Below are 21,923 nucleotides of genomic sequence, written 5' to 3'. Positions count from 1 at the left end.
TCCAAGGCTCTGGGCTTGCCCGATCCTCAAAACGTGCCTGTCAGTTTGTCTCCCAACTATTAATTAAAATATTTATTTCCTGCCTTTCAAAATACTTTCTTTCCTTGGTGGCTGTATGGCATTTATTTATATTTTTTTTTAAAAAAGCACATGCCAGTGAATCTGAAACTAATGTAATAAGCAAGACGGCATATAAAAGCTACATAAAACCCATTTGATTGTGAGCAAAACCATTTTTACGAACTTTCCAAATACAAAGGCAAACAAAAATGCACCAAATTTAAATGTAGTTATTGAGGGTGGTATGTTTTAACTCCCTGCCCCCTTTACTTTGCAGACAGAAATATAGGTGGAATCCATTGGCTCTTTGAGGTTTTCTTTAGGGTTCTTCATAAAGGGGAGTGGGGGGGCAGAGGCTCAGTTGTAGTACACCAAGTTCAATTCCCGGCCTCTCCAGGTAAGGCTTGGAACCAGATAATGTCGACAATACTGACCCAAGGTTGCTTGTTATGGGCAAGGCAGCTTCCTATGTTCCTGTAATAATAAATTAAATTTATTCCCTTTCCCATAACCCGAGGAAAGGCTTTGACAAAGCTTGCTGCATATGAGAGCAAAGTCATTAAAAAGGTAAAAGGGAAGCTGCCTGACTCAAGGAAGGAAAAGTGGAGGCCATGCAAACCTTCTTGGAAAGAACATTCCAAGGTCAGGAGGGTGTGACCACCAAAAAGGCCCAGTCTCGCACTGGGTACGTGCCTCCTTGGACGGCAGGGGCCACCTGACGGAGGGCATCTAAACAGGATCGTAATATAAGGGCAGGCTGACATGGAGGCAGGGAATCCTACAGATACAACGGTCCCAAACGGAAGAGGCCTTTAAAGATAAGCAGTTTGAACTGTCCCCGGGAGCCAGTGCAGTTGTTAAAGCACTGAGAAGGTGTGTTCTCAAACTCTAGTCCCATTTAGAATCATAGAATAGCAGAGTTGGAAGGGGCCTACAAGGCCATCGAGTCCAACCCCCTGCTCAATGCAGGAATCCACCCTAAAGCATCCCTGACAGATGGTTGTCCAGCTGCCTCTTGAAGGCCTCTAGTGTGGGAGAGCCCACAACCTCCCTAGGTCACTGATTCCATTGTCGCACTGCTCTAACAGTCAGGAAGTTTTTCCTGATGACCAGCTGGAATCTGGCTTCCTTTAACTTGAGCCCGTTATTCCGTGTCCTGCACTCTGGGAGGATCGAGAAGAGATCCTCAAATCTCTTTGTTTCCTTGCGCCCAATCAGCTCTTGAGATCCTCAAATCCCCCATGGGGACGTTGGTTTGCGGATATAAGTTCCCACCTGGCACTAACTGTGTATGTTGGCCTTGTAGGCCAAAACCTTTCGGGCAAAGAAGGGCTGAAGGAACCAGTGCAGTGTCGTGCCATTGTTTATTTATTTAAATGGCGTAATCGTTGGGATTTGCGCTTTAGAGAATACGAGAGGTCAAGTTCCAGCCCTTAACCATACAAAAATTAAATGCTTGATTTGTTTTCTGGGCTTTTCTGTTTGTTTTTTCATATACCTATGTCAAAAATCTGTGCAAAGGGCTTACAGAGAGCAGGCAAGGACACGGTGCAGGCCGGACTGTTGGCAACCAGAATGGTGTCCCAATTTCCCATCTTGCGTTCTCTGCTGTTCTTTGAGAGCTGGTGTGATGCAACTAGAGATGTAAAATTTCTGGAAATTTTGAAGCTTGTTTTTTGAAACTTGTTTTTCCCTGGTTTTGTTTTTTGGAAACCCCCCCCCCCCCCGAAATTTTCAGAAAATTCGCACTTGCTTGTCCTCGGTGCACAGAAATTGTAATAATCTGATACTGTACATATTTTTAAAAAACCATTTGGAGAAGTAACTACATGAAAACCTTGTGTTAAACATTTTATTCATCACGCTAAAACCAAACCCACTTTTTCATTATTCCCTCCCCAATTTTTACGAAAACCGAAAACAAAAGGCTTCAGAAAAAAACAACTCAGGGTGAAAACAGTCCCTCCACCCGGATTTCCCCCGGATTTTTTTCTGGTCCTTCACATCTGTAGGTGCCACCGGGAAGACTTCGGCTCTGAATTTTCTAGGCCGCTTCATGCAAGCTAAGATGGCCTCAGTCCTCTCCATCTGAGTCCGAAATATGGGGATAATTAAACAGATGTACTTGACGGGGTGATTGCAAGGAACGCTGGGAATTGATGTGCCTGGAACATTCAAAAGGGGAAGTGGTCACACTCCCCAGTGTCTTCTGCATGCCAAGGATGGGGAAATTCCCATGGGCTGGGAAACTTGTCCAGGCAGCACTGTTAAGGAAAGGGAGAGGGGAAGGAAACGGAGGAGGAGGAGGAGTCTTCCAAACAGGGTGGATAAAAATCAATGATTTAAAAAAAAAAATCAGTTTTTTTTTATATAAATTGGATTTTTTTATATATATAAATCAGATTCTATATATATATATAAATCGGATTTTTAAAATTTAAATCAGATTTTTTTAAAATAAAATGCTTTTTCAGGAAAAAATCTATCTAAAGATAGTTTTCTATTTAAGATACGTTATAGTCCAAAGGTTATTCATCATGAAATAAGGATTAGTTTGTAATTACGTAGCATGAGGCTGTATATTCATGCAATGTTTAAATTCTGGGGTAAATGAATTCCATTCATCCATTCATAATGCCATGCTCCTCCGGAGGATTCTGTAAGGTTATTGGACATTTTTTTTTCTGTCTAGAAGATATAATTATCACAGCTGCTTGGTTTTACAGTTCTCGAAACTGTGAATTTGTGTCTGCAGAGATCACAATCCCATTGTGCCTTTGCAAATCTGTGTACACAGAATCAACCCCCCTTACCTCTTAAGTGCTAAATTTCAAAAAAAATTAATGAATAGAGTGCACTTTGGGGGGGGGAGTCACATGACTAAATCGAGTCTTTCTGAGTAGTGATTTAAATCATGATATAAATCAAATCCACCCTGTGGGTAGGTGAAGATTCATTCTTAATATTCCGTCTTTGAAGGTTGAATCAAAACATATATATATATATATATATTCCTTCCAGTTGCATTCTCTGCCTTTACTTTTCTCCCCCCTCTACCTGCTGTGTACTTTTTTTTGGGGGGGGGGGAAGTCACATGATTAAATTGAGTCTTTCTGTGTAGTGATTTAAATCCAATCCACCCTGCTTCCAAAGCTTTGAGAATGCAACAAAGAATGTGCTTGCCTCTTCTTCCGGCTTGCGCCAGTACGTGGGAACTGCCTGGGCCCCCTGCATGCTCCCAGGGCACACCGAGCTGAGCCTCAATCCCGGCCCGTTTTCGAATTCTGCCTCCTGGCTTCCCTTTTGGGTCTTGGTAGAAGATTGGGGAAACCGAGATCAGGATTATGGAAGTAAGCGCGTCATGTGTTTTCGCCGGTGTCTGCCTCGCCCACGAAATGTCCCACCAACAAATGTGTCTTCGCTGAGCAGGGCTGTCGATGTGTGTGATGTTCCTCCTTCAGCTCTGGCCTTTCCCCTTGCCCGGATCGGGCCCTGGCTTCCCACTCAAGGCAGTAGGGTGCGGTCCAGTGAATGCTGGGAGATTTGAAAACAACAGAATGAAATTTAATAGGGATAAATGCCAAGTTCTACATTTAGGGAATAGAAACCAAATGCACAGTTACAAGATGGGGGACACTTGGCTCAGCAATACTGCAAACGAGAAGGATCTTGGAATTGTTGTAGATCACAAGCTGAATATGAGCCAACAGTGCGATATGGCTGCAAGAAAGGCAAATGCTATTTTGGGCTGCATTAATAGAAGTGTAGCTTCCAAATCTCGTGAGGTACTGGTTCCTCTCTATTCGGCCCTGGTTAGGCCTCATCTAGAGTATTGCGTCCAGTTCTGGGCTCCACGATTCAAGAAGGACGCAGACAAGCTGGAGCGTGTTCAGAAGAGGGCAACCAGGATGATCAGAGGTCTAGAAACAAAGCCCTATGAAGAGAGACTGAAAGAACTGGGCATGTTTAGCCTGGAGAAGAAAAGATTGAGGGGAGACATGACAGCACTCTTCAAATACTTAAAAGGTTGTCACACAGAGGAGGGCCAGGATCTCTTCTCGATCCTCCCAGAGTGCAGGACACGGAATGACGGGCTCAAATTAAAGGAAGCCAGATTCCGGCTGGACATCAGGAAAAACTTCCTGACTGTTAGAGCAGTATGACAATGGAACCAGTTACCTAGGGAGGTTGTGGTCTCTCCCACATTAGAGGCCTTCAAGAAACAGCTGGACAATCATCTGTCAGGGATGCTTTAGGGTGGATTCCTGCATTGAGCAGGGGGGTTGGACTCGATGGCCTTGTAGGCCCCTTCCAACGCTGCTATTCTATGATTCTATGATTTCAGGATTGGGCTGCTGCAGGTGGCATAGAGTTAAAATCCTTGAACTTTGGAAAAAAACCAGATCCCTGCCCCCCCCCCCCCCATTGTTGCATTCTCAGTTGGCCTGAAAGCATTACGGCCTTCACCTTTTCCGTCAATCCTTGCGCGTACCCAATGGAAGCGGAGAATTTGTAAGTGGTGCCAATGACAGTACATGGCAATGATGTCTTAATAAGACTGGGAAGGAAATGCATTTTTATCTTAATTGCCGGTGGGCGGTTGATGTCTCTCTTCCTTGCTCTCTACGCCCCCCCCCCCCCATTAATTTCAGAAGTTTGGAGAAATCTCCTGAATGGGAAATGCAACCACTTAACGTTGGCCAAGCAATTCTTCGTTCTCTGGAGGTTTATCTCCTTTCAGATGAACTCTGTTGTAATAGAGGCCCGTTGCTGACGAGCAGGTTGGATTAGTGATGCTTCGTTCCCGGAATTGCTTTCCCTGCCCTCGGATGTGAGATCTCCAGGTATTCTCACCCTGCGTATGAACCATATATAACCCTCCGGCAAGTGTCTCAGCAGCCGGTAATGTGTTTGCCCTTTGCACCGGAGTTCCGAAGGCAAATCAGGTTGGAGTTACGTAAGCGGGATTTCTCCGCCGTTGCGCCGTCTTGAGATTACAGTCGGGCGCGGTGGGTGAGCTGAAGAAACGTGGGCGTGGCCGGGGGGGGGGGGAAGATGGTTGCCGCGTGGTGTGTTTCCTGGACTGCTCCGAGAGCTGGATTAACGCACCGGCCCAGGGCCAGCTCCAGGTTTTGAGGAAGGCGCCCTCAACGGGTCGTCTGCCTGGGCCAGAGCAAGAGGCAAGTGAACCAGCGGCTTGCAGTGGTGGAGAAGCAGTTCCGGAGGGCGCTTGTCCATGGGCCCTTTCTGGGGTGCAGGCCCTTGGACGCCAGCCCTGCATCTTCCGAGTTGGATGAGCCTTTTAGAAGATCCAGAGTTCCTTGCCACACAGGTTGGAAACCACCAAGGTGTGCCCTTTTGGCTACGAGGAGGCCCGAGTGGCTCAGAGCTTGCTTGCCACACCATCCGTGGAAAAGCCGGGAGACGTTCAGCTGGGTTGTCAGCCGTGATCGCCTGACCCAGCCCAGTTGCCCTCCGGACGTGTCGGACTGCGACTCCAGGCATCCCACCCCGTCAGCAACCGGGGACGATGGGACTTGTAGTCCAACACATCTGGTGGGCAACCAGATTGGGGATGTCTGATTCTTAGAGCAGTTGGAAGCTCGGTTTCAAACTTCTCTGGGGAACCCACATCACTCGTTAGGGCGCAATCCAATGGATGTTTAGGCAGGGGGGGGAAGTCCTACAACTCCCAGCATTCCCCAGGCAGGGGAATGCCCCCCGGTCTAAACATCCATAGGATTGCGCCCTGAATTGATAGAGGTGGTGGAACTGTGTTTTTCCCTCTGCTCAGAATTTGGGCGTCCGTGTCGATTACATTAAAAAGGGGTGGTGGTGGAGCGTGCTGAGCAAATTGAGCCACAGCCGTGCGCAGCGTGGAGACCTCACGGCCGCCGTGGGATGCAGGTCAGTGAACCGCCCAGAGAGCTTCGGCTATTGGGCGGTATAAAAACGTAATGAATAAATAAATAAAACGCCCGTTTTGCTGGTGGGTGGAGCTCAGGCAGATCAATGAAAACATTGGCGTCCAAGGTCAGCTGGTGAATTCGTGGCCGAGGTGGAATTTGATCCAGAGGCCTTCCAGCTCACGTTCATTTCAGACATTGCACCGTGCTACAGTTAAGGAAGCTCAACTCGTAGCAGAGAGAGAGAGAGAGAGAGAGAGAGAAATTAGACCCACACATCTTTGCAGTCCTAGACTGAGCTGTCCTAAAGCTTGCGTTCTCTTTGTCCATTCAGGCCAATATTGTTTACTCCAGGGGTGGGATCCTCAGGCCCGCGGGGTCACAGTCCACCCCTCATAGTTACACCCCCTTTCCCTGGCCAGCAATCATTCACTTGCTTTCCCCTTTCTCCCCCCAACCCCCAATTCTAAAAGGTAGAAATGCTTCTCTTAAGACTTGGAGCTTTAAGCTAAAACGTGCCGGTATTTTGGCCACGCCCCATTCCTCCCAACGCTGGAATGTGGCCCCGGAGAGCTTCCCCAGCATTGAATCTGGCCCCTGAGCTGAAAGAGGTTTCCCATGTCTGCTTTTCTCTTACTAGCAGTGTCTGTCCAGGGTCTCAGATAGGTCTTTCCCAGCGCCTGGTACATCATGACCCTGTCCAGACAGTATGGTTTTTAAGCATTTTGAGCTAAACATAATGGCTTAGCGTGTCGTGTGAACCCTTCCTAACCATGGTGGCTACATAACCACAGTTTGAACACCCTCGCCAAAGGGTTAGCGGCCTAACCATGGCTTAGCTTGTCGTCTGAACAGGCCCCACGTTTTCAAACTGGAGATACTGGGGCCTTTTGCATACAAAGCATGTCTTCTGTCGCTGACCTGCACTCCCCTCCTTATTAGCGCTTCCAGTTTAAAACAGAACTTGTTTGACTTCCCCCTGGCCCTTTAACTGCCTGCATAAAGTATATAGGGTGCCTATGTTGAAACCGATATTACTCTGCCCATAGACAATCACGGTCAATGTCAGTTTTCAACATCTACCAGCAGTAAAGTCCATATTGCTCTAGCCTTCTTTCCCTGCAAATCAGTCATTTAAAATTGTGCTACGACCGACTTATTTATTTGATTTATACTCCGCTTTTCTACCAGCCAATGACACTCAAGGCGGCTTACAGGCACAGTTAAAAGATGCTTACAACAATACATTCAAATCCTGTACAGTTCATAGCTTCACGCGCTCAGGAACCTTTGTTGGCAAAGTGTCCAGATTTGGCCCGCTATCATTTTCGCTATCCCCTGTGACCAGAATTGGAAGTCATGGCTTGAAGCGGTTTGTGTTGGGGCAATTCCTGGATTGAGCCTTAGGCAGGGCGTGAGACTATGTTTGGAAATCAACATTTTTGCAAATAACAACGCCCCTACCCTCACCTGCATATAATGTCTGATCTTGATCGCTCGCCCGGTTGAGTTAATCGGTTTTTACCAGCATAACAGTTCAAAGGCGATGTTGCCAAATGGTTCTAAGGTGTCGCCCTCCGCCGTAAACTGGCAGCTATCGTAGTCATTAAAATAAAAGACCGAGCATGCGTGATCACCGTGGGCCATACCATGCGTCTCTCATGTAGTCTTTAGCACAGGGGTGGCCCTCCAGATGCTTTGGCCTACAACTCCCATGACCCCTCGCCATCGGTGATGCTGGCTAGGGGATGATGGGAGTTGTAGGCCAAATTTAGAACGCAAGGCAAATACGCCTCCACCAAATTCCTAAGTTAGAATGCTTCCATGTATAGTAACAGTCGCTGTTTTTGTGGGTTTTTTGCATGTTCGGGTGTTACTTGCTCCCCCCCCCCAATCCCCTTCACACATTTTGTATTTTATACCCTGTAGTTTCTTTGGGCGAGCCTCGTGTGGCGCAGAGTGGTAAAGCAGCAGTTTCTGCAGCTGAAACTCTCCCCACGGCCTGAGTTCGATCCCAGCGGAAGCTGGTTTCAGGCAGCCGGCTCGGGTCGACTCAGCCTTCCATCCTCCCGAGGTCGGTAAAATGAGTACCCAGTTAGCTGGGAGAAAGGTAATCACGGCCGGGGAAGGCAACGGCAAACCACCCCGCTATAAGGCCTGCCAAGAAAACGTCAGCGAAAGCTGGCGTCCCTCCAAGAGTCAGCAATGACTCAGTGCTTGCACGAGAGGTTCCTTTCCTTTTCCAGTTTCTTTGGGCAGGTGGCAGAAATGCTCTGTACGTCGGTCTGGTTCTTGACAGTTTCCCTAGCTCAAGTCATCAACATGTAACGGTGCCCTGTATAAAGTACCAATTTCCATGTCTAAGTAGGACAGAAGTTCCGGGATGGGTGGGTGGGAACACTGAGCCGTTGATTACAGGGAAGATAATTCAGTCACCGGAGATTAATTTATGCCCCGCAAGATTGATGCCGAACCTGCAAAGCGGTTACTCATTAAATAACGGGATTTGGCTGCTAATTTGTTGAGGAACTTGGGAAAACAGAAATGTTCATCCCTCTAGCTAAAAAGCGGCAAGTCCAAAATAAGAGAGGTTGTGGGTAGGCAGGGTGGATAAAAATCAATGATTTTTTTTAAAAATAAATAAAATAAAATCTGATTTTTTAAAATTTAAATCGGATTTTTTTTAATAAAATGCTTTTTGAGGAAAAACCTATCTAAAGATAGTTTTCTATGTAAGATACATTATAGTCCAAAGGTTGTTCATCATGAAATAAGGATTAGTTTTTAATTATGTCGCATGAGGCTATATATTCATGCAAGGTTTAAATTTTTTGGGTAAATGAATCCCATTAATCCATTCACAACGTCATGCTGTTCCAGAGGTTTCTGTAAGATTATTGGGCAATTTTTCTATCTAGAGGATATTATCGCACTATCGCAGCTGCTTGGTTTTACAGTTCTCAAAACTATGAATTTGTGTCTGCGGAGATCACAGTCCCATTGTGCCTTTGCAGATCTGTGTACCTCAACCCTCCTTACCTCTTTTAAGTGCTAAATTTCAAAAAAATCAATGAATAGAGTGCACTTTTTTGAGGGGGGAGGAAGTCACATGAATAAATCGAGTCTTTCTGAGTAGTAATTTAAATCAATAGCAATGACAAATCTTGATAAAATAGTTAAGAGCAGAGACATCACACTGACAGCAAAGGTCCGCATAGTTAAAGCAATGGTATTCCCCGTAGTAACCTATGGCTGCAAGAGTTGGACCATAAGGAAAGCTGAGCGAAGGAAGATAGATGCTTTTGAACGGTGGTGTTGGAGGAAAATTCTGAGAGTGCCTTGGACTGCAAGAAGATCAAACCAGTCCATACTCCAGGAAATAAAGCCAGACTGCTCAATTGAGGGAATGGTATTAAAGGCAAAACTGAAGTACTTTGGCCACATAATGAGAAGACAGGACACCCTGGAGAAGAGGCTGATGCTAGGGAAAGTGGAAGGCAAAAGGAAGAGGGGCCGACCAAGGGCAAGATGGAGGGAGGATATTCTGGAGGTGACGGACTTGACCTTGGGGGAGCTAGGGGTGGCGACGGCCGACGGAAAGCTCTGGCGTGGGCTGGTCCATGAAGTCACGAAGAGTCGGAAGCGACTGAACGAATAAACAACAATTTAAATCAAATTGATTTAAATCAAATCCACCCTGTGGGTAGGTGAGGATTCATTCTTAATATTCCGTCTTTGAAAGTTGAATCAAAACAGGCTCAGGCTGTGCCCATATATATATATATATTCCTTCCAGTTGCATTCTCTGCCTTTACTTTTCTCCTCTTCTACCTGCTGTGCTCTTCTTTGGGGTTTAATCCCATTGTGAATAATCCCCCAAGTTTCATCTTTGGGCTCACAAGAATGTCAAAGGGGGTGAGAAATTCCTAGGACATCTGTGGAATCAGACTTCCCTTGCTGGATCTGACCAATAGTCCCTTGAATCTCGCATTTATTTATTTATTTCACCGACACCCTGGGCCTTTAATAGTATTTTAATACTATTAAAATATTATATTTTTATGCTCTTGGGGATTCTGTCTCTGGCCGGGTAGGTCTATATGGGAGCAGGTGTTCTCCCATCTCGACTTGAGCTTCCCAACGCTGTATCCATTTTATATTTCATTTACTGTGATTAGAATTCCTGCCACAGAGCGGGGAAAGCATCTGAGCCGTGCAGAAGGCGAAGGAGTTAGTGCTGGAATATCTGTACATCTGAAGCGATGTCTGGACTTGAACGTACAGCTATGGGATGTGAAATAATTGGACTTCATTATGGCATGTGTAAGCAGGGTGGCAAGTCCGTGTAATAGATATGGTGGGGTTCCCCCCTTCTCTTTTTACTGTTTGCTTTCCTTTCAGTTAATATGCACACAATGTTTTTTTCCCCCTATGAATTTTCCTATTTAACTTCGGCAAACACGGCTGAGGTAATACAGCCTGGCTTTATTTGCCAATCTTCTCTGCACCTGAAGTTTTATTCGGTTTCGTTTCTGCGTCCTACTTGGAGGTTTGTTTCCAAGCGTCCTTGAACGAGGACAACAGCACTTGGGTTTCCCTAGAGTTCTCTGTCTTGTGTGATGGCATGTCCCCCTCACCCACCCCCGGTATATTTTTCCTTGCTTATATTTGTAACTTGCGGACAGGCGAACATATCTGCTCGGTGTTTATATCAGGCTTCTGTATGTTCCAAAGGAGCAAAGATGGAATATTGTTCCCCGGTATGCAGAGTGCGTGTTGGCAAAATAGGAATTCCTGGCTTCTGAATAGTTCCATGATGCTAAGAGAGAGGGCCTTCTCTGTGGTGGCCCCCCAACTGTGGAACAATCTACCTGACGAGGCCCGCCTGGCGCCGCCGTTGTCATCTTTTTGGCGCCAGGTCAAGACTTTTCTCCCAGGCGTTTAGCAATATATAATGACCGTGAGTCTGGTTTTTTGGGGGCTCGTTTTTAAAGTTGTTTTAGTAGTTTTAAATGTATGTGTATTTTGCTTGTTTTTGTGGTTTTTATTCTTTGTATATTGTTTTTAAGTGTTTTATCTTATGTGAACCCGCCCAGAGAGCTTCGGCTACGGGGCGGTATACAAATGCAATAAATAAATAATAATAACAAGTCCTTGACTTGGTTCTCATGTAATGACAACCCAGAGAACAAATTGAATATGGGTTGTTGTTGAATCGTGGGTTGTCATTACGTGCGAACGCTGCTCTATGGTTTAAATACGGGTTATTGACCACAAACAACCCAGGAAGGGAAGCCATGGTTTGTTGTTGGGTTGTGAACTCTGGGCTGGTTCACACTATCGAACAGTCTACCTGCATCGCATGGGGCTGGCTTGCGGGTTGTCGTGTCATGTGAACCTGACGGGAGTAGGCTGTGCAAGGGTTAAACAGTCCTTGCATAACCATGCCTTGTTTGAGAGTTTGGATGACATGCCAAGCTGCAGTCGTGGCTTGAATCTTCAGAACAGCCACCCGCCTGTGCCGCAGCCCGCCGCGGCTGAAGTAAACCACGGTGGGCTATTTGGTCGTGCAATCCAGCTCAACAACAAAACATGGGTTCTCTTCCTTAACAACCCATAGTTAAACCATAGTGCAGGGTTCACATGTCATGTCTGTCCACAATTCAACAACAACCCATACCTCTGGGTTGTCGTTACTTGTGAACGAGGCCTGTTTGTCAATCTAGGTCAGCTTTCCCCGCGCAGGGGCTTTCCAGATATGTCAGCCTGCAATTCCCAGAGTGGCTTACAGGGAATCAGGAGAACGGGACAGTCCGTGCCTGCAGGCGTACGATGTAAAAAGACCCGACACATAAGGAAAGAGAGTTGGGGAGGGAAGAGGAAAAAAAAGGTATCGTTTCAATAGCCCTACTGCGACACCCAATATTTACAAACTATGAGCCTCTGCGTATTTTTAATCATACCTTTGTGCAAGCCACATTCTTCATACGCCGACGTCTTGAAGCCTAATTGATCTCCCAGGCTGCGTAGGCCGAAGATCTATTAGCACCCGCGATGATTCATAGTAGAATTTTAGCTGAGATTGCAGAGTTTTCCCTTAAACTTAATTAAGCTCTTGAAGGGCTTTGAGCTGCGGTGTTCCCTAGAGAGCGCCGAGGGAGTGTCTCGGCTGTAATCTTTCCTTAAGCTGCTTTCTAAATTTCTGCTAACTTTCTGGCCGAAAAAGGGGGGGGGGGAAACCACGGATGAAGGCAGGCTGTCGAAGGTATGCAAAGAATGGCCGATAAAGAGGATAATTCTGCAATTGTAAAGTCTCTCCCTGGCACCGCGCAGTCAGCTGATGAGGCCTCATCCAGCCGGCTTGTTTGCCGTTCTGCATTTGGGTCTGCGGAGGGGACGGAAAGGGTAAAGCCGCCTTTCAATCACAATCGGCAAGAGCGTGCGCTTCGCTTCACTCACTCCTCTTCGCGGTGCCGGCTTAAATCAATAACACTTTTGAGTATGTAAACAAAGCGTCGTATCTATTAAAAAATACTGTCCATGTAGAAATTTATGCCAGGAGGGTGGCGGGGGGGGGGCAGGGCTGGATGCAAATCAAGCGGCTTCCTATCTCTCCAGCCTATGAATATAAATCAGGCTGGGCGGCTCCTGTAATGGGGAGCTGGAGAATCAGGCAAGAAAGGCCCACGACGTCGGGTCTTTGGAATTTCCGCCCCAACCGACGAATGTACAGGATCCAGAAGATTAAAAGTGTGTGCTTGTGTGTGTGTGTGAGAGAGAGAGGGGAGTGAACCCCACAGAGCCTGCGAAATTTTTAGCTCTTTTACTTCAATTTGCTAACGCTTTTTCAAAGGCAGGGAGGCGGACGCAGGAGGCGGCCTGATACCAGGTCCGAGGACTTGCTCCTTCAGCCTAGTAAATGCAGTCACCGAACAGTAGAGTTGAAAGGGGCCTAGAAGGCCATCGAGTCCAATCAATCAATCAATCCACGCAATTATCCTTGGGGTTTTGCACTTCCCCAGATTTTGCGATGCCGTAGTCTGCTCAAAGGACGCATGCAAAAATGCATACGTTCTAGAAAACGGGGTACAAAAAGGCATACATTAGGGGAAATAAAACGGTATATTACAAGGGTAGCACGTACTAAGATTCACGGCTACGAAAACACGCATGAATCTCTTGACTTCTCCTGGACAAAGTGTCACCCCGAAACGAAAAAGCATTGGAGTGACAGGGAGAAATCTCAGTCTGGTCAAGTGTGTATTGCCTCTTCAGGGTCTCAGACAGTGAAGGATATTTTCCATCCCCTGCTACCTAATCCTTTTAGCCTGGGGATTGAACCTGGGATCTTCTGCATTAAGAGCAGGGGCTCTACTACTGTGCTACGGCTCTCCCCAGAGACTGCGTCCTTATTTGTGCAATGGAACGGCTAGTAAATGATCAGCTAGACCTTGGGAGGGAGGTCTTTAGGAAACTGCCTTTTTACCAAGTCAAATTATTTGTCAACCTAGCCCGGGTGGGGGCAGCACCGTGCACCCCGAAGGTCCCCAACTGTTTACATCCCTGTACTGGCTAGCAAAGAGTTGGCGAATGAGGGCATGATACTGCACATCCTGGAAGGGGCTGAGGAGTCTCCCCGCAGAATCCACCACAGCTCTTCGGTGCCGGGTTCCTTTTCCCCTTCTTCCACCCCCTTCCTCGCCGCTCCTCCTGTAGGGATAATTTGCAACGCGGCCCCAACGAAAGATACGGCGTCCCTTTCTTACGTTACCGTAGCTGGGATGGCATGTGTTCCATTAATTATTAAGGCAGGTAAATCTTAAGTAGGAGCGTCAGTTGGATTTATGGAGAGGGAGGAGCGGCTTGCAGTGTGTCCGTGTAATGATTTTTATTGAGCGAAGCGACGTCGATATCGCTTCGTGGAGTCGGATCGGGTTTCCTGTAGGGGAAGCAACCAGTGGGTTAGGTGATGCTGCAGCCCCCACTTCGACAGAAAGCGTGTGCTCAGGCGATCCAGTTCTACAGCAAGACAAGTGCCTGGGCCGGCATGGTTTTCTTTACTATTTTGCATAATTAATTCTGCTTCGCTCATCATAGGAAGGGAAGAAGGAACTTATGCTGAGCTTGGAAGCCTCAACACCCTCAGCCGCTGGGCATTTTATTTCATGGGCCACGGCCTGTTCATTTTTTTATTTCTATTTTTTTAACGTCGCTCTGGAGCCAGAATGGCTAGAAACCTGCTTTTCAAGGGGAAAGGGTTGTGAAACGAAATCCACAGCTGAATTCCCGGGTTCTGTATTCCGTGCCTTCTCTGTGCTCCTGACCTTTGAATTGCTCTTAGGCCCAAGCGAGAAGTCCCTGAAGACCATCTGATACTGCTGGCGTAATGTCGACGTTGCTGGGCCACCACTCCCATCATTCCCAGCCAGCATGGCTGGTACTCAGGAGTGATGGGAGTTGTAACCTGAAAAGATTTGTCTACTTTAAAGGCTGAAGAAAGGGTGCAGCGCTAACGGAATAGATACTTGGTCCTGCGGAATCCAAGGCGGTGACCCTAGAATCTTAGAAATATTGCCTTCCCCAACATGGGACTTTCTAGATATTTTGGACCACACTTCCCATAATCCCTGACCATTGCTCGTGCTGGCTGGGGCTTATGGGAGTTATAGTCTAAAAGTTCTGGAGGGTACCAGGTTGGGAGATGTTTGATGTGTTCCAAACTCATAGTGGCTCTCTAGGCTGTGGGGCAGAGCAGGGACTTTCTCCTTCATGGTTCTGCTCTAAATTGAGTCCTGGCTTTTTGCTAGCCCCAGTACAGGGATGTAAACAACAGAGTGGTCAGTTGAGCAGACAAATGGTCAAGACACTTCAGCAATCGGATACATTATGCCATCCAGAAGCAAGTCAAGACAGAGTCCAAGGGGCAATATCACAGAACATCAGTTACAGGGCAAGGCACTGGAGCTGCCGGAATGGCGTTGTTCCCCACCCTGGCTAGCCAGATGCTGAAGGCCTTTAACAGCAGAGCCTGCTGAGCCCCACCCAGGGCTCAGCTACAGTATGTTACAGCTCGCTGGTCAGAGCCCTACCCATGAGGAGACGCTTTTTTCTCTAGTAGATCTCTGCTGCAGCCTGGCACTTCCTCGAGGTTCCCTGAGTTGGTCCGGCCTCCTCTGGTGCTGTTGCTCCCTGGGACTTGGGGCAGTGCTCAGCTTCCTCCTCTGAGGCAGAGACCCTCTCTTCCTGAGTGTCTGGGACGTCAGCAGGCACCTCTACAGACTCAGGCCCCTGTGGTGGTGCGGGTCCTGGCAGGAACTGGGCATCGTCCTCTATTGGGACCTCAAACTCTTCTTCCTCCTCCTCGGATTCCAGCAACGACGTGACAAACTGATCCTTTTGCCTGGAGATGTCAGAGGTTGAACCTGTGGCTTCCTTCAAGCAAAGCATGTGCCCCGCCTCGGACCTACTGCCCCGCCCCATCTCGACCACACACCCTTAAATTGTGAAAAATCCTGAAGTCCGGGATCAGAACCGAAGTCAGGACTTGTGCGCCTGCTCCGGAGGGTTTGTGTTGGGCCGAAAGAGGAAATGATTCCGAACCGGAACCATCGTCATCAAAGGCTGAGGCCCTTGGCGTTAATTCCAGAGCCGACTCGGGTGGGGAAAACTTGCCTCCCGCGCCCGCCATTCGCGATATTGATTCTTTCCTCCGAGGAGACGTTCGGATGCAAACCACGGTCCCGGCCCCCTGGAAACCGGCAAGGCTCAGGCCTGGGAACTGTAGCGTCCTCGCTGGCAACAGATGGGGGAGCTGGGTGTAAGGATTCGAATTTGTCCCCGGGACTTGAAACCTTTCCACTGTGGTTGCAGACGACCCCTTGAGAGCAGAGCGGCAGACGTGAGCTTCACAGCCAAAGCTGCCATTTTCTTACCCTCGAGGGACAGGCAGAAAAGAGAGCGAGCGAGACAGAGAGAGCATGTCTTCCTTTTGACACAGCATCTGAAGAGTCTGCTAAATCACTCCAAACGTTTCTCTTCCTCCCTCCCTCCCCCAACCCCAACATTTATGAAGCTTCAATTTTTAATTTGCTGTAAGAGCCTCGCGTTCTAATCCCGCGCCGTCGCTCCGGGGTGGGCAGCTAATTCAGCATTGAAGGTCACTGCTGGAAATGTACAAGCCGGAGGGTCGACAGCTGACTTGAATTTGTTCTTCTTTTCATTTTTGTTGTTGCTGGTTTTACGAGATGGATGCAGCGTGCGTATCATTTTCATAACGACGCCCGATACCAGACAGCGGTTGCTTCGGCCCTAATGGCATTACATCCCTTGGCGGGGATCAAAACAGACCTCCTGATCCAACTCTTGGAAGAAAGTGGGGGGGCACGTGTTGATGGATGGAGGGCGTGCAGTCTAGGGAGCTGGCCGTGGTCCTGTGACCCAGGGGGAGAAAAGTGGGCCGTAACTCCCGCAGGGTGGATTTGACCTAAGTCAATTTGATTTAAATCACTACTCAGAAAGACTCGAATTAATCATGTGACTCCCCCCCACCAAAAAGTGCACTCTATTCACTGAATTTTTTGAAACTTCGCACTTAAGAGGGAAAGGGTTGATTCTGTGTACATCGATTCGCAAAGGCGCAATGGGATTGTGATCTCTGTAGACACAAATCCACGGTTTTGAGGACTGTAACACCAAGCATCTGTGATAACTTCTAGATCGGAAAATTGCCCAATAATCTTACAGAAACCTCTGGAACAGCATGGCATTGTGAACGGATTAATGGAATTCATTTACCCCAAAATTTAAACCTTGCATGAATATACCGCCTCATGCAACGTAATTAAATACTAATCCTTATTTCATAGACTCATGGAATCATAGAATAGCAGAGTTGGAAGGGGCCTACAAGGCCATCGAGTCCAACCCCCTGCTCAATGCAGGAATCCACCCTAAAGCATCCTGGACAGATGGTTGTCCAGCTGCCTCTTGAAGGCCTCTAGTGTGGGAGAGCCCACAACCTCACCAGGCAACTGATTCCATTGTCGTACTGCTCTAACAGTCAGGAAGTTTTTCCTGATATCCAGCTGGAATCTGGCTTCCTTTAACTTGAGCCTGTTATTCCGTGTCCTGCCCTCTGGGAGGATCGAGAAGAGATCCTGGCCCTCCTCTGTGTGACACCCTTTCAAGTATTTGAAGAGTGCTATCATGTCTCTCCCCTCAATCTTCTCTTCTCCAGGCTAAACAGGCCCAGTTCTTTCAGTCTCTCTTCATAGGGCTTTGTTTCCAGACCCCTGATCATCCTGGTTGCCCTCTTCTGAACACACTCCAGGTTATTCATGATGAATAACCTTTGGACTATAATGTATCTTAAGTAGAAAACTACTTTTAGATAGATTTTTCCTCAAAAAGCATTTTATTTTAAAAAATCCAATTTAAATCAAACAAACCTGGGGTTTTTGTTTGTTTTTTTAAAAAAATCATTGATTTTTATCCACCCTGAACTCCCGTCAACATGCAGCAGAATTGGGCGTCATGGCTGCTGCTGAGAGCCCGGCGTCTTCTGCCTCCTTCCTTCCTTCCCCCTCGTGTAGAATATGCAGAAGATGTTCTCACTGCAAATGTCCTTCCCCCATTTTATCGGCGGTGGCTTGCAAGGGTGAGGTGTTGCATGTCCCAGGTTCAGGCCCTGGTATTTCCAGATAGGGTGAGGAGACGCTATCTGAACCCTCACGGAGAGCTGCTGCCAGTCAGTGTAGACCCGGATGGACACGATCAATTCTGCACGTCTGAAGGAGCGTCTTAGATCATGGCAAGTGTAAGGAGTAGCAAAGCGCTCCTAGGAAAGGCAGCCGTCCATCATCTCACAGTGCCCCGGATGTGGTATCTGGGGCATTGTGGGAAAAACAAAATGGTGGACAACCCTTAAATACAGTGGCCTCCCACTGGCCATGTTTTCTAGTGATGGTCGTTTTGTGTTTCCCATAATGCCCTAGATGGATGCAGAGCCCAGGGCATTGTGGGAAAAACAAAATGGTGGACAACCCTTAAATACAATGGCCTCCCACTGGCCATGTTTTCTGGTGATGGCCGTTTTGTGTTTCCCATAATGCCCTACATGGATGCAGAGTCCAGGGCATTGTGGGAAAAACAAAATGGTGAATACCACAAAAGGATAGTGGCCTCCCACCGACCATGTTTTGCAGCGATGGCCATTTTGTGTTTCCCACAATGCCCTTGATGGATGCAGAGTCCAGGGCATTGTGGGGAAAACAAAATGGTGGACAACCCTAAAAGGCAGCGGCCTCCCACCTGTCATGTTTTCTGGCGATGGCTGTTTTGTGTTTCCCACAATGCCCTTGATGGATGCAGAGCCCAGAGCATTGTGGGGAAAATGAAATAGCGCCTCCAGCTGTATTGTGGCTTCTGGAACGCCATATTTCTGGGGGTGAGGGCAGGTGAGCATGCATCAGTCTGAGGCCCCTGAGGGTACTGTGTTCTAATTCTGGGCCCGCATGGTAGGGAGATTTCATAAGGACAATATTCTGTTCCCATGTTTTGGAGGCAGGCATATTTTTTTCCTTGTGCAAGTTTCTTGATCACAGGGTATCCCTAACTCTCTCCTCTCCCTTTCCCCCCCTTCGACGCAGTTACGGATGTAGAACTGAAGCGGCTGAAAGATGCGTTCAAGAGGACCTGCGGACTCTCGTGTTACATGAGCCAACAATGCTTCATTAGGGACGTGCTCGGGGATGGCGTTCCTCCAAAGGTCGCAGAGGTAATTACTATTTTCTCCCATACGTTGGCGTGTAATAGCTGAGTCGCAGCACTTAAGTTGTTCTAGGAACGCTTGCTCAATATTTATAGCCCTTTGTAGCCTCAGATCAACCCCAATATCAGTCATTGTGTTACTGCTGAGCAGCCACGCCAAAATCTGTGGGTATACGAGGGCCTGCTCCTGGTGGTGCCACATGGACCCATCCTCCAGTTGGAGTCCACCAGGGGAAGAGCCTTCGGCGTGGTGGCCCCCCTCCTGTGGAATTCCCGGCCTCTGGAGGTCAGGCAGGCGCCAACTTCGTATTCCTTTCGGCGCCTCCTGAAAACGTCATTCCAGGAAGCCTTTCCTTAATGACCCGCCCTAGCGTGAGCTGGTTTCTTCTATGAGCTCCTGTAACCTCCCTTTTTAAGAACCGCTTTGTAACGTCTCTCTCTCTCTCTCTTATCTTAGTTTTTGCTTTCCGGGAATGCGTAAAGCTTTAACGAGAGAACGTTCTGATTTGGTTGAACGTCTCGCAGCGTACAAGATTGCGGGGTGTCGGCACGATAGAGCACAGCCTTGTTTTTCATCGCTCGCCCTAGGCGAGCGGGCTGTCGGAAGAGGCGGAGTAGTAGTAGAAGTAGTAATTTTTACACATAAACAAAGAGGCCTTTTCTGCTAATTTCCCCCCCATCCCTGCATCTGTTGACTTCCTTCTTTTCTCAAGGCATTTAAAAATATGGGAGACTTGCCAAAGGGTGAAAAATAAATTGGCTATGCTGACATGGGCTTCTGGGAGTCGAAGTCCGAAATACCTGGAGATCTACCTTCTGTCCTCCCCTGTTCTGGAGAAACACATTCCGCTCCCATGGAGCATTGGTACCAATCCTGCCCAGTACTGACTGCTTACTGAGATGCTGATAGTATTCAGCTGGATGGACCAATGGTGTGATTCTGTATGAGGCAGCTTCATATGTCCTGATGAGGGCCGATATCCCTGGCTTTACAATTTGGCCACAGCAACCAGGACAATATTTCTTTCTTTCACTGCACTTTTCACTTTGCTGTTTTAAATTTTCATTTTAAATTTGTACTTCTGCCCTGCTGCTGATTTTATCCTGGATGTGCTTTTATATTGTCTTTATACGGTTGTTTTATACTTTGAACGGTCCTGATTTTTGTGAACCGCCCAGAGAGCTCCGGCGATTGGGCGGCAGAGAAATGCAATCAATCAATAAATTCATTTCCGTTTCATTGCCTTGCGTTGTATTCCAATGCAGCCCATCTGCCAAAGCTCTACAGTGGTTTGCAAGGCAACGCTTAAAAAGTAACCTAGTAAAAGATAGTATACAACCATAAAATACAATAACATAGTTAAACGCAATATAAAACCGTAACCTTAAAATGGATGGAAGATAGAAGCCAGCAGCAGTGCCAAGTCCTAAAAATGCAAACGGGATATTTTTTAAAAACTGCAGGACTAGAAAAAACCACCACCACCTAGGAAAACAAAAAGGGGTTTACATGGCCTTGAAAAGACTACAATGTAGCTGCTAAGCGAGCCTTTTTGGGGGAACTCATTCCACAACCAGGGTGCCACCACTGAAAAGGCCCTCTTCTTAGTAGCTACCTGCCTCACCTCGTTTGGCCAGGGTACCCTGAAAAGGGCCTCTGAGGATGGCCTTAGGGTCTGGGCAGGTATATATGGAAGGAGAGCTTGGCTATTGGACAGAATAGAAATGACATAAACGAATGAATGAATGAATATTTATTTATTTATTTATTTATTACATTTTTATACCGCCCAATAGCCGAAGCTCTCTGGGCGGTTCACAAAAATGAAAACCATCATAAAACAACCAACAGGTTAAAAGCAGAAATACAAAATACAGTATAAAAAGCACAACCAGGATAAAAACCACGTAGCAAAATTGATATAAGATTAAAATACAGAGAACAGTAAAATTTAAATTTAAGTTAAAATTAAGTGTTAAAATACTGAGAGAATAAAAAGGTCTTCAGCTGGCGCCGAAAGGAGTACAGTGTAGGCGCCAGGCGGACCTCTCTGTGGAGCTCATTCTACAACCGGGGTGCCACAGCGGAGAAGGCCCTCCTACCATAAAGGAGACGGTAACATGATATGTGTTTGGAGAACACAGAGGGACTTCTTTTTGTTGCAAGCCATCACGGACGTGTATGAGGTAACAGACATTCCTAGGCTGGTTATATTTTAGTTCTCTTTCAGGAGCCCTGGGAAACCTACCTCTGAGCCTGTAGAAATCTCTCCCGTGAGCTCACTTGGCATAATAAAACAGCCAAATATTATTGCACCAGCAAAGCTAGCTTAGGCACTCATCTTAATCACGCAGCAAGCAACAGCCGTGCGAGCGGCACATAAGCCTCTGTCCCAGCGATGGAACGCTCAGTCATAAATGTTTAAATCCACCTCAGTTAACTCTCCCCCCACCCCCGGTCCCATTTCCCAGTTGCAAACCAGTTGCGTGTGATCTGTGACCCACGGAACAAGCATGGCAAAATTGTTGAGAAGCAGAAGGAGTGGTTGCATTCCCAGGGCTGTATGTCTTGCAAACAGACTGTGGCGGTGTACGCCCGTTTCAACTTCTTGACAAATTCAGCTGGTACATATTTTTTCAAAAGCCCATTTTTTATGTTTTAAAAATTAGCCCTTATGGCTAGGAAGGTATGTTTGGAACATCTGCTAAATTCTCAACCTGGGCAGGTGTCGGAATAACATTTCCAGAGGTTGGATCTGTAATGGCTCCTTGTCGCTTCCAGCAAAATTGCAAAATCAGAACAAATGACCCAGGTTGGCAAAGCAAATGGCAGAAGAGATGAATGAGAAATATGAAACCGTGCAAACTGACCCATCTTTGCTTACCGATTGCTAGAGATTGCTTCTTTTTTCTGTTTTTAAGGGCAAACTAGCAGAGAGCCCTGCATATAAATACCACTGATCTATTTAGGCTAGGCCGGTGCGGTCTGGCATGTTGCTTCTGAAAGGTTTTGGGGGTCTCAGTTTCGGACCACGTCCAGCTCTGGTTGAACCTTGGACTTTACGCATGAAAAGCATCGTGCTATGAAGGGAAGTGGGGGAACTACAGTGCCGCCATTGCATCACGTCCGTACGAATAGCGGATCCTCAATGACGGTATTCGCCAAATCACTTCTCCCATGCGGTTTGA

At 47.3% G+C, this 21,923-nt stretch overlaps 1 protein-coding gene across 2 annotated transcripts in view; it reads left to right on the top strand.

Annotated features, from left to right (window-relative positions):
- Nucleotides 1–21,923, top strand: part of USP32 (ubiquitin specific peptidase 32) — a 136,487-nt gene that overhangs the window by 22,017 nt on the left and 92,547 nt on the right. For both annotated transcript variants that reach the window (XM_063146607.1, XM_063146606.1), the window contains exon 2: nt 18,614–18,741. In XM_063146607.1, coding sequence (XP_063002677.1) covers nt 18,614–18,741 — 128 coding nt within the window. The remainder of the gene's footprint in view (nt 1–18,613; nt 18,742–21,923) is intronic.

This window comes from Elgaria multicarinata, chromosome 22 (genome assembly GCF_023053635.1).
Source record: "Elgaria multicarinata webbii isolate HBS135686 ecotype San Diego chromosome 22, rElgMul1.1.pri, whole genome shotgun sequence".
Lineage (NCBI taxonomy): Eukaryota > Metazoa > Chordata > Lepidosauria > Squamata > Anguidae > Elgaria > Elgaria multicarinata.
This window is presented reverse-complemented; position numbering and strand designations above follow the sequence as displayed.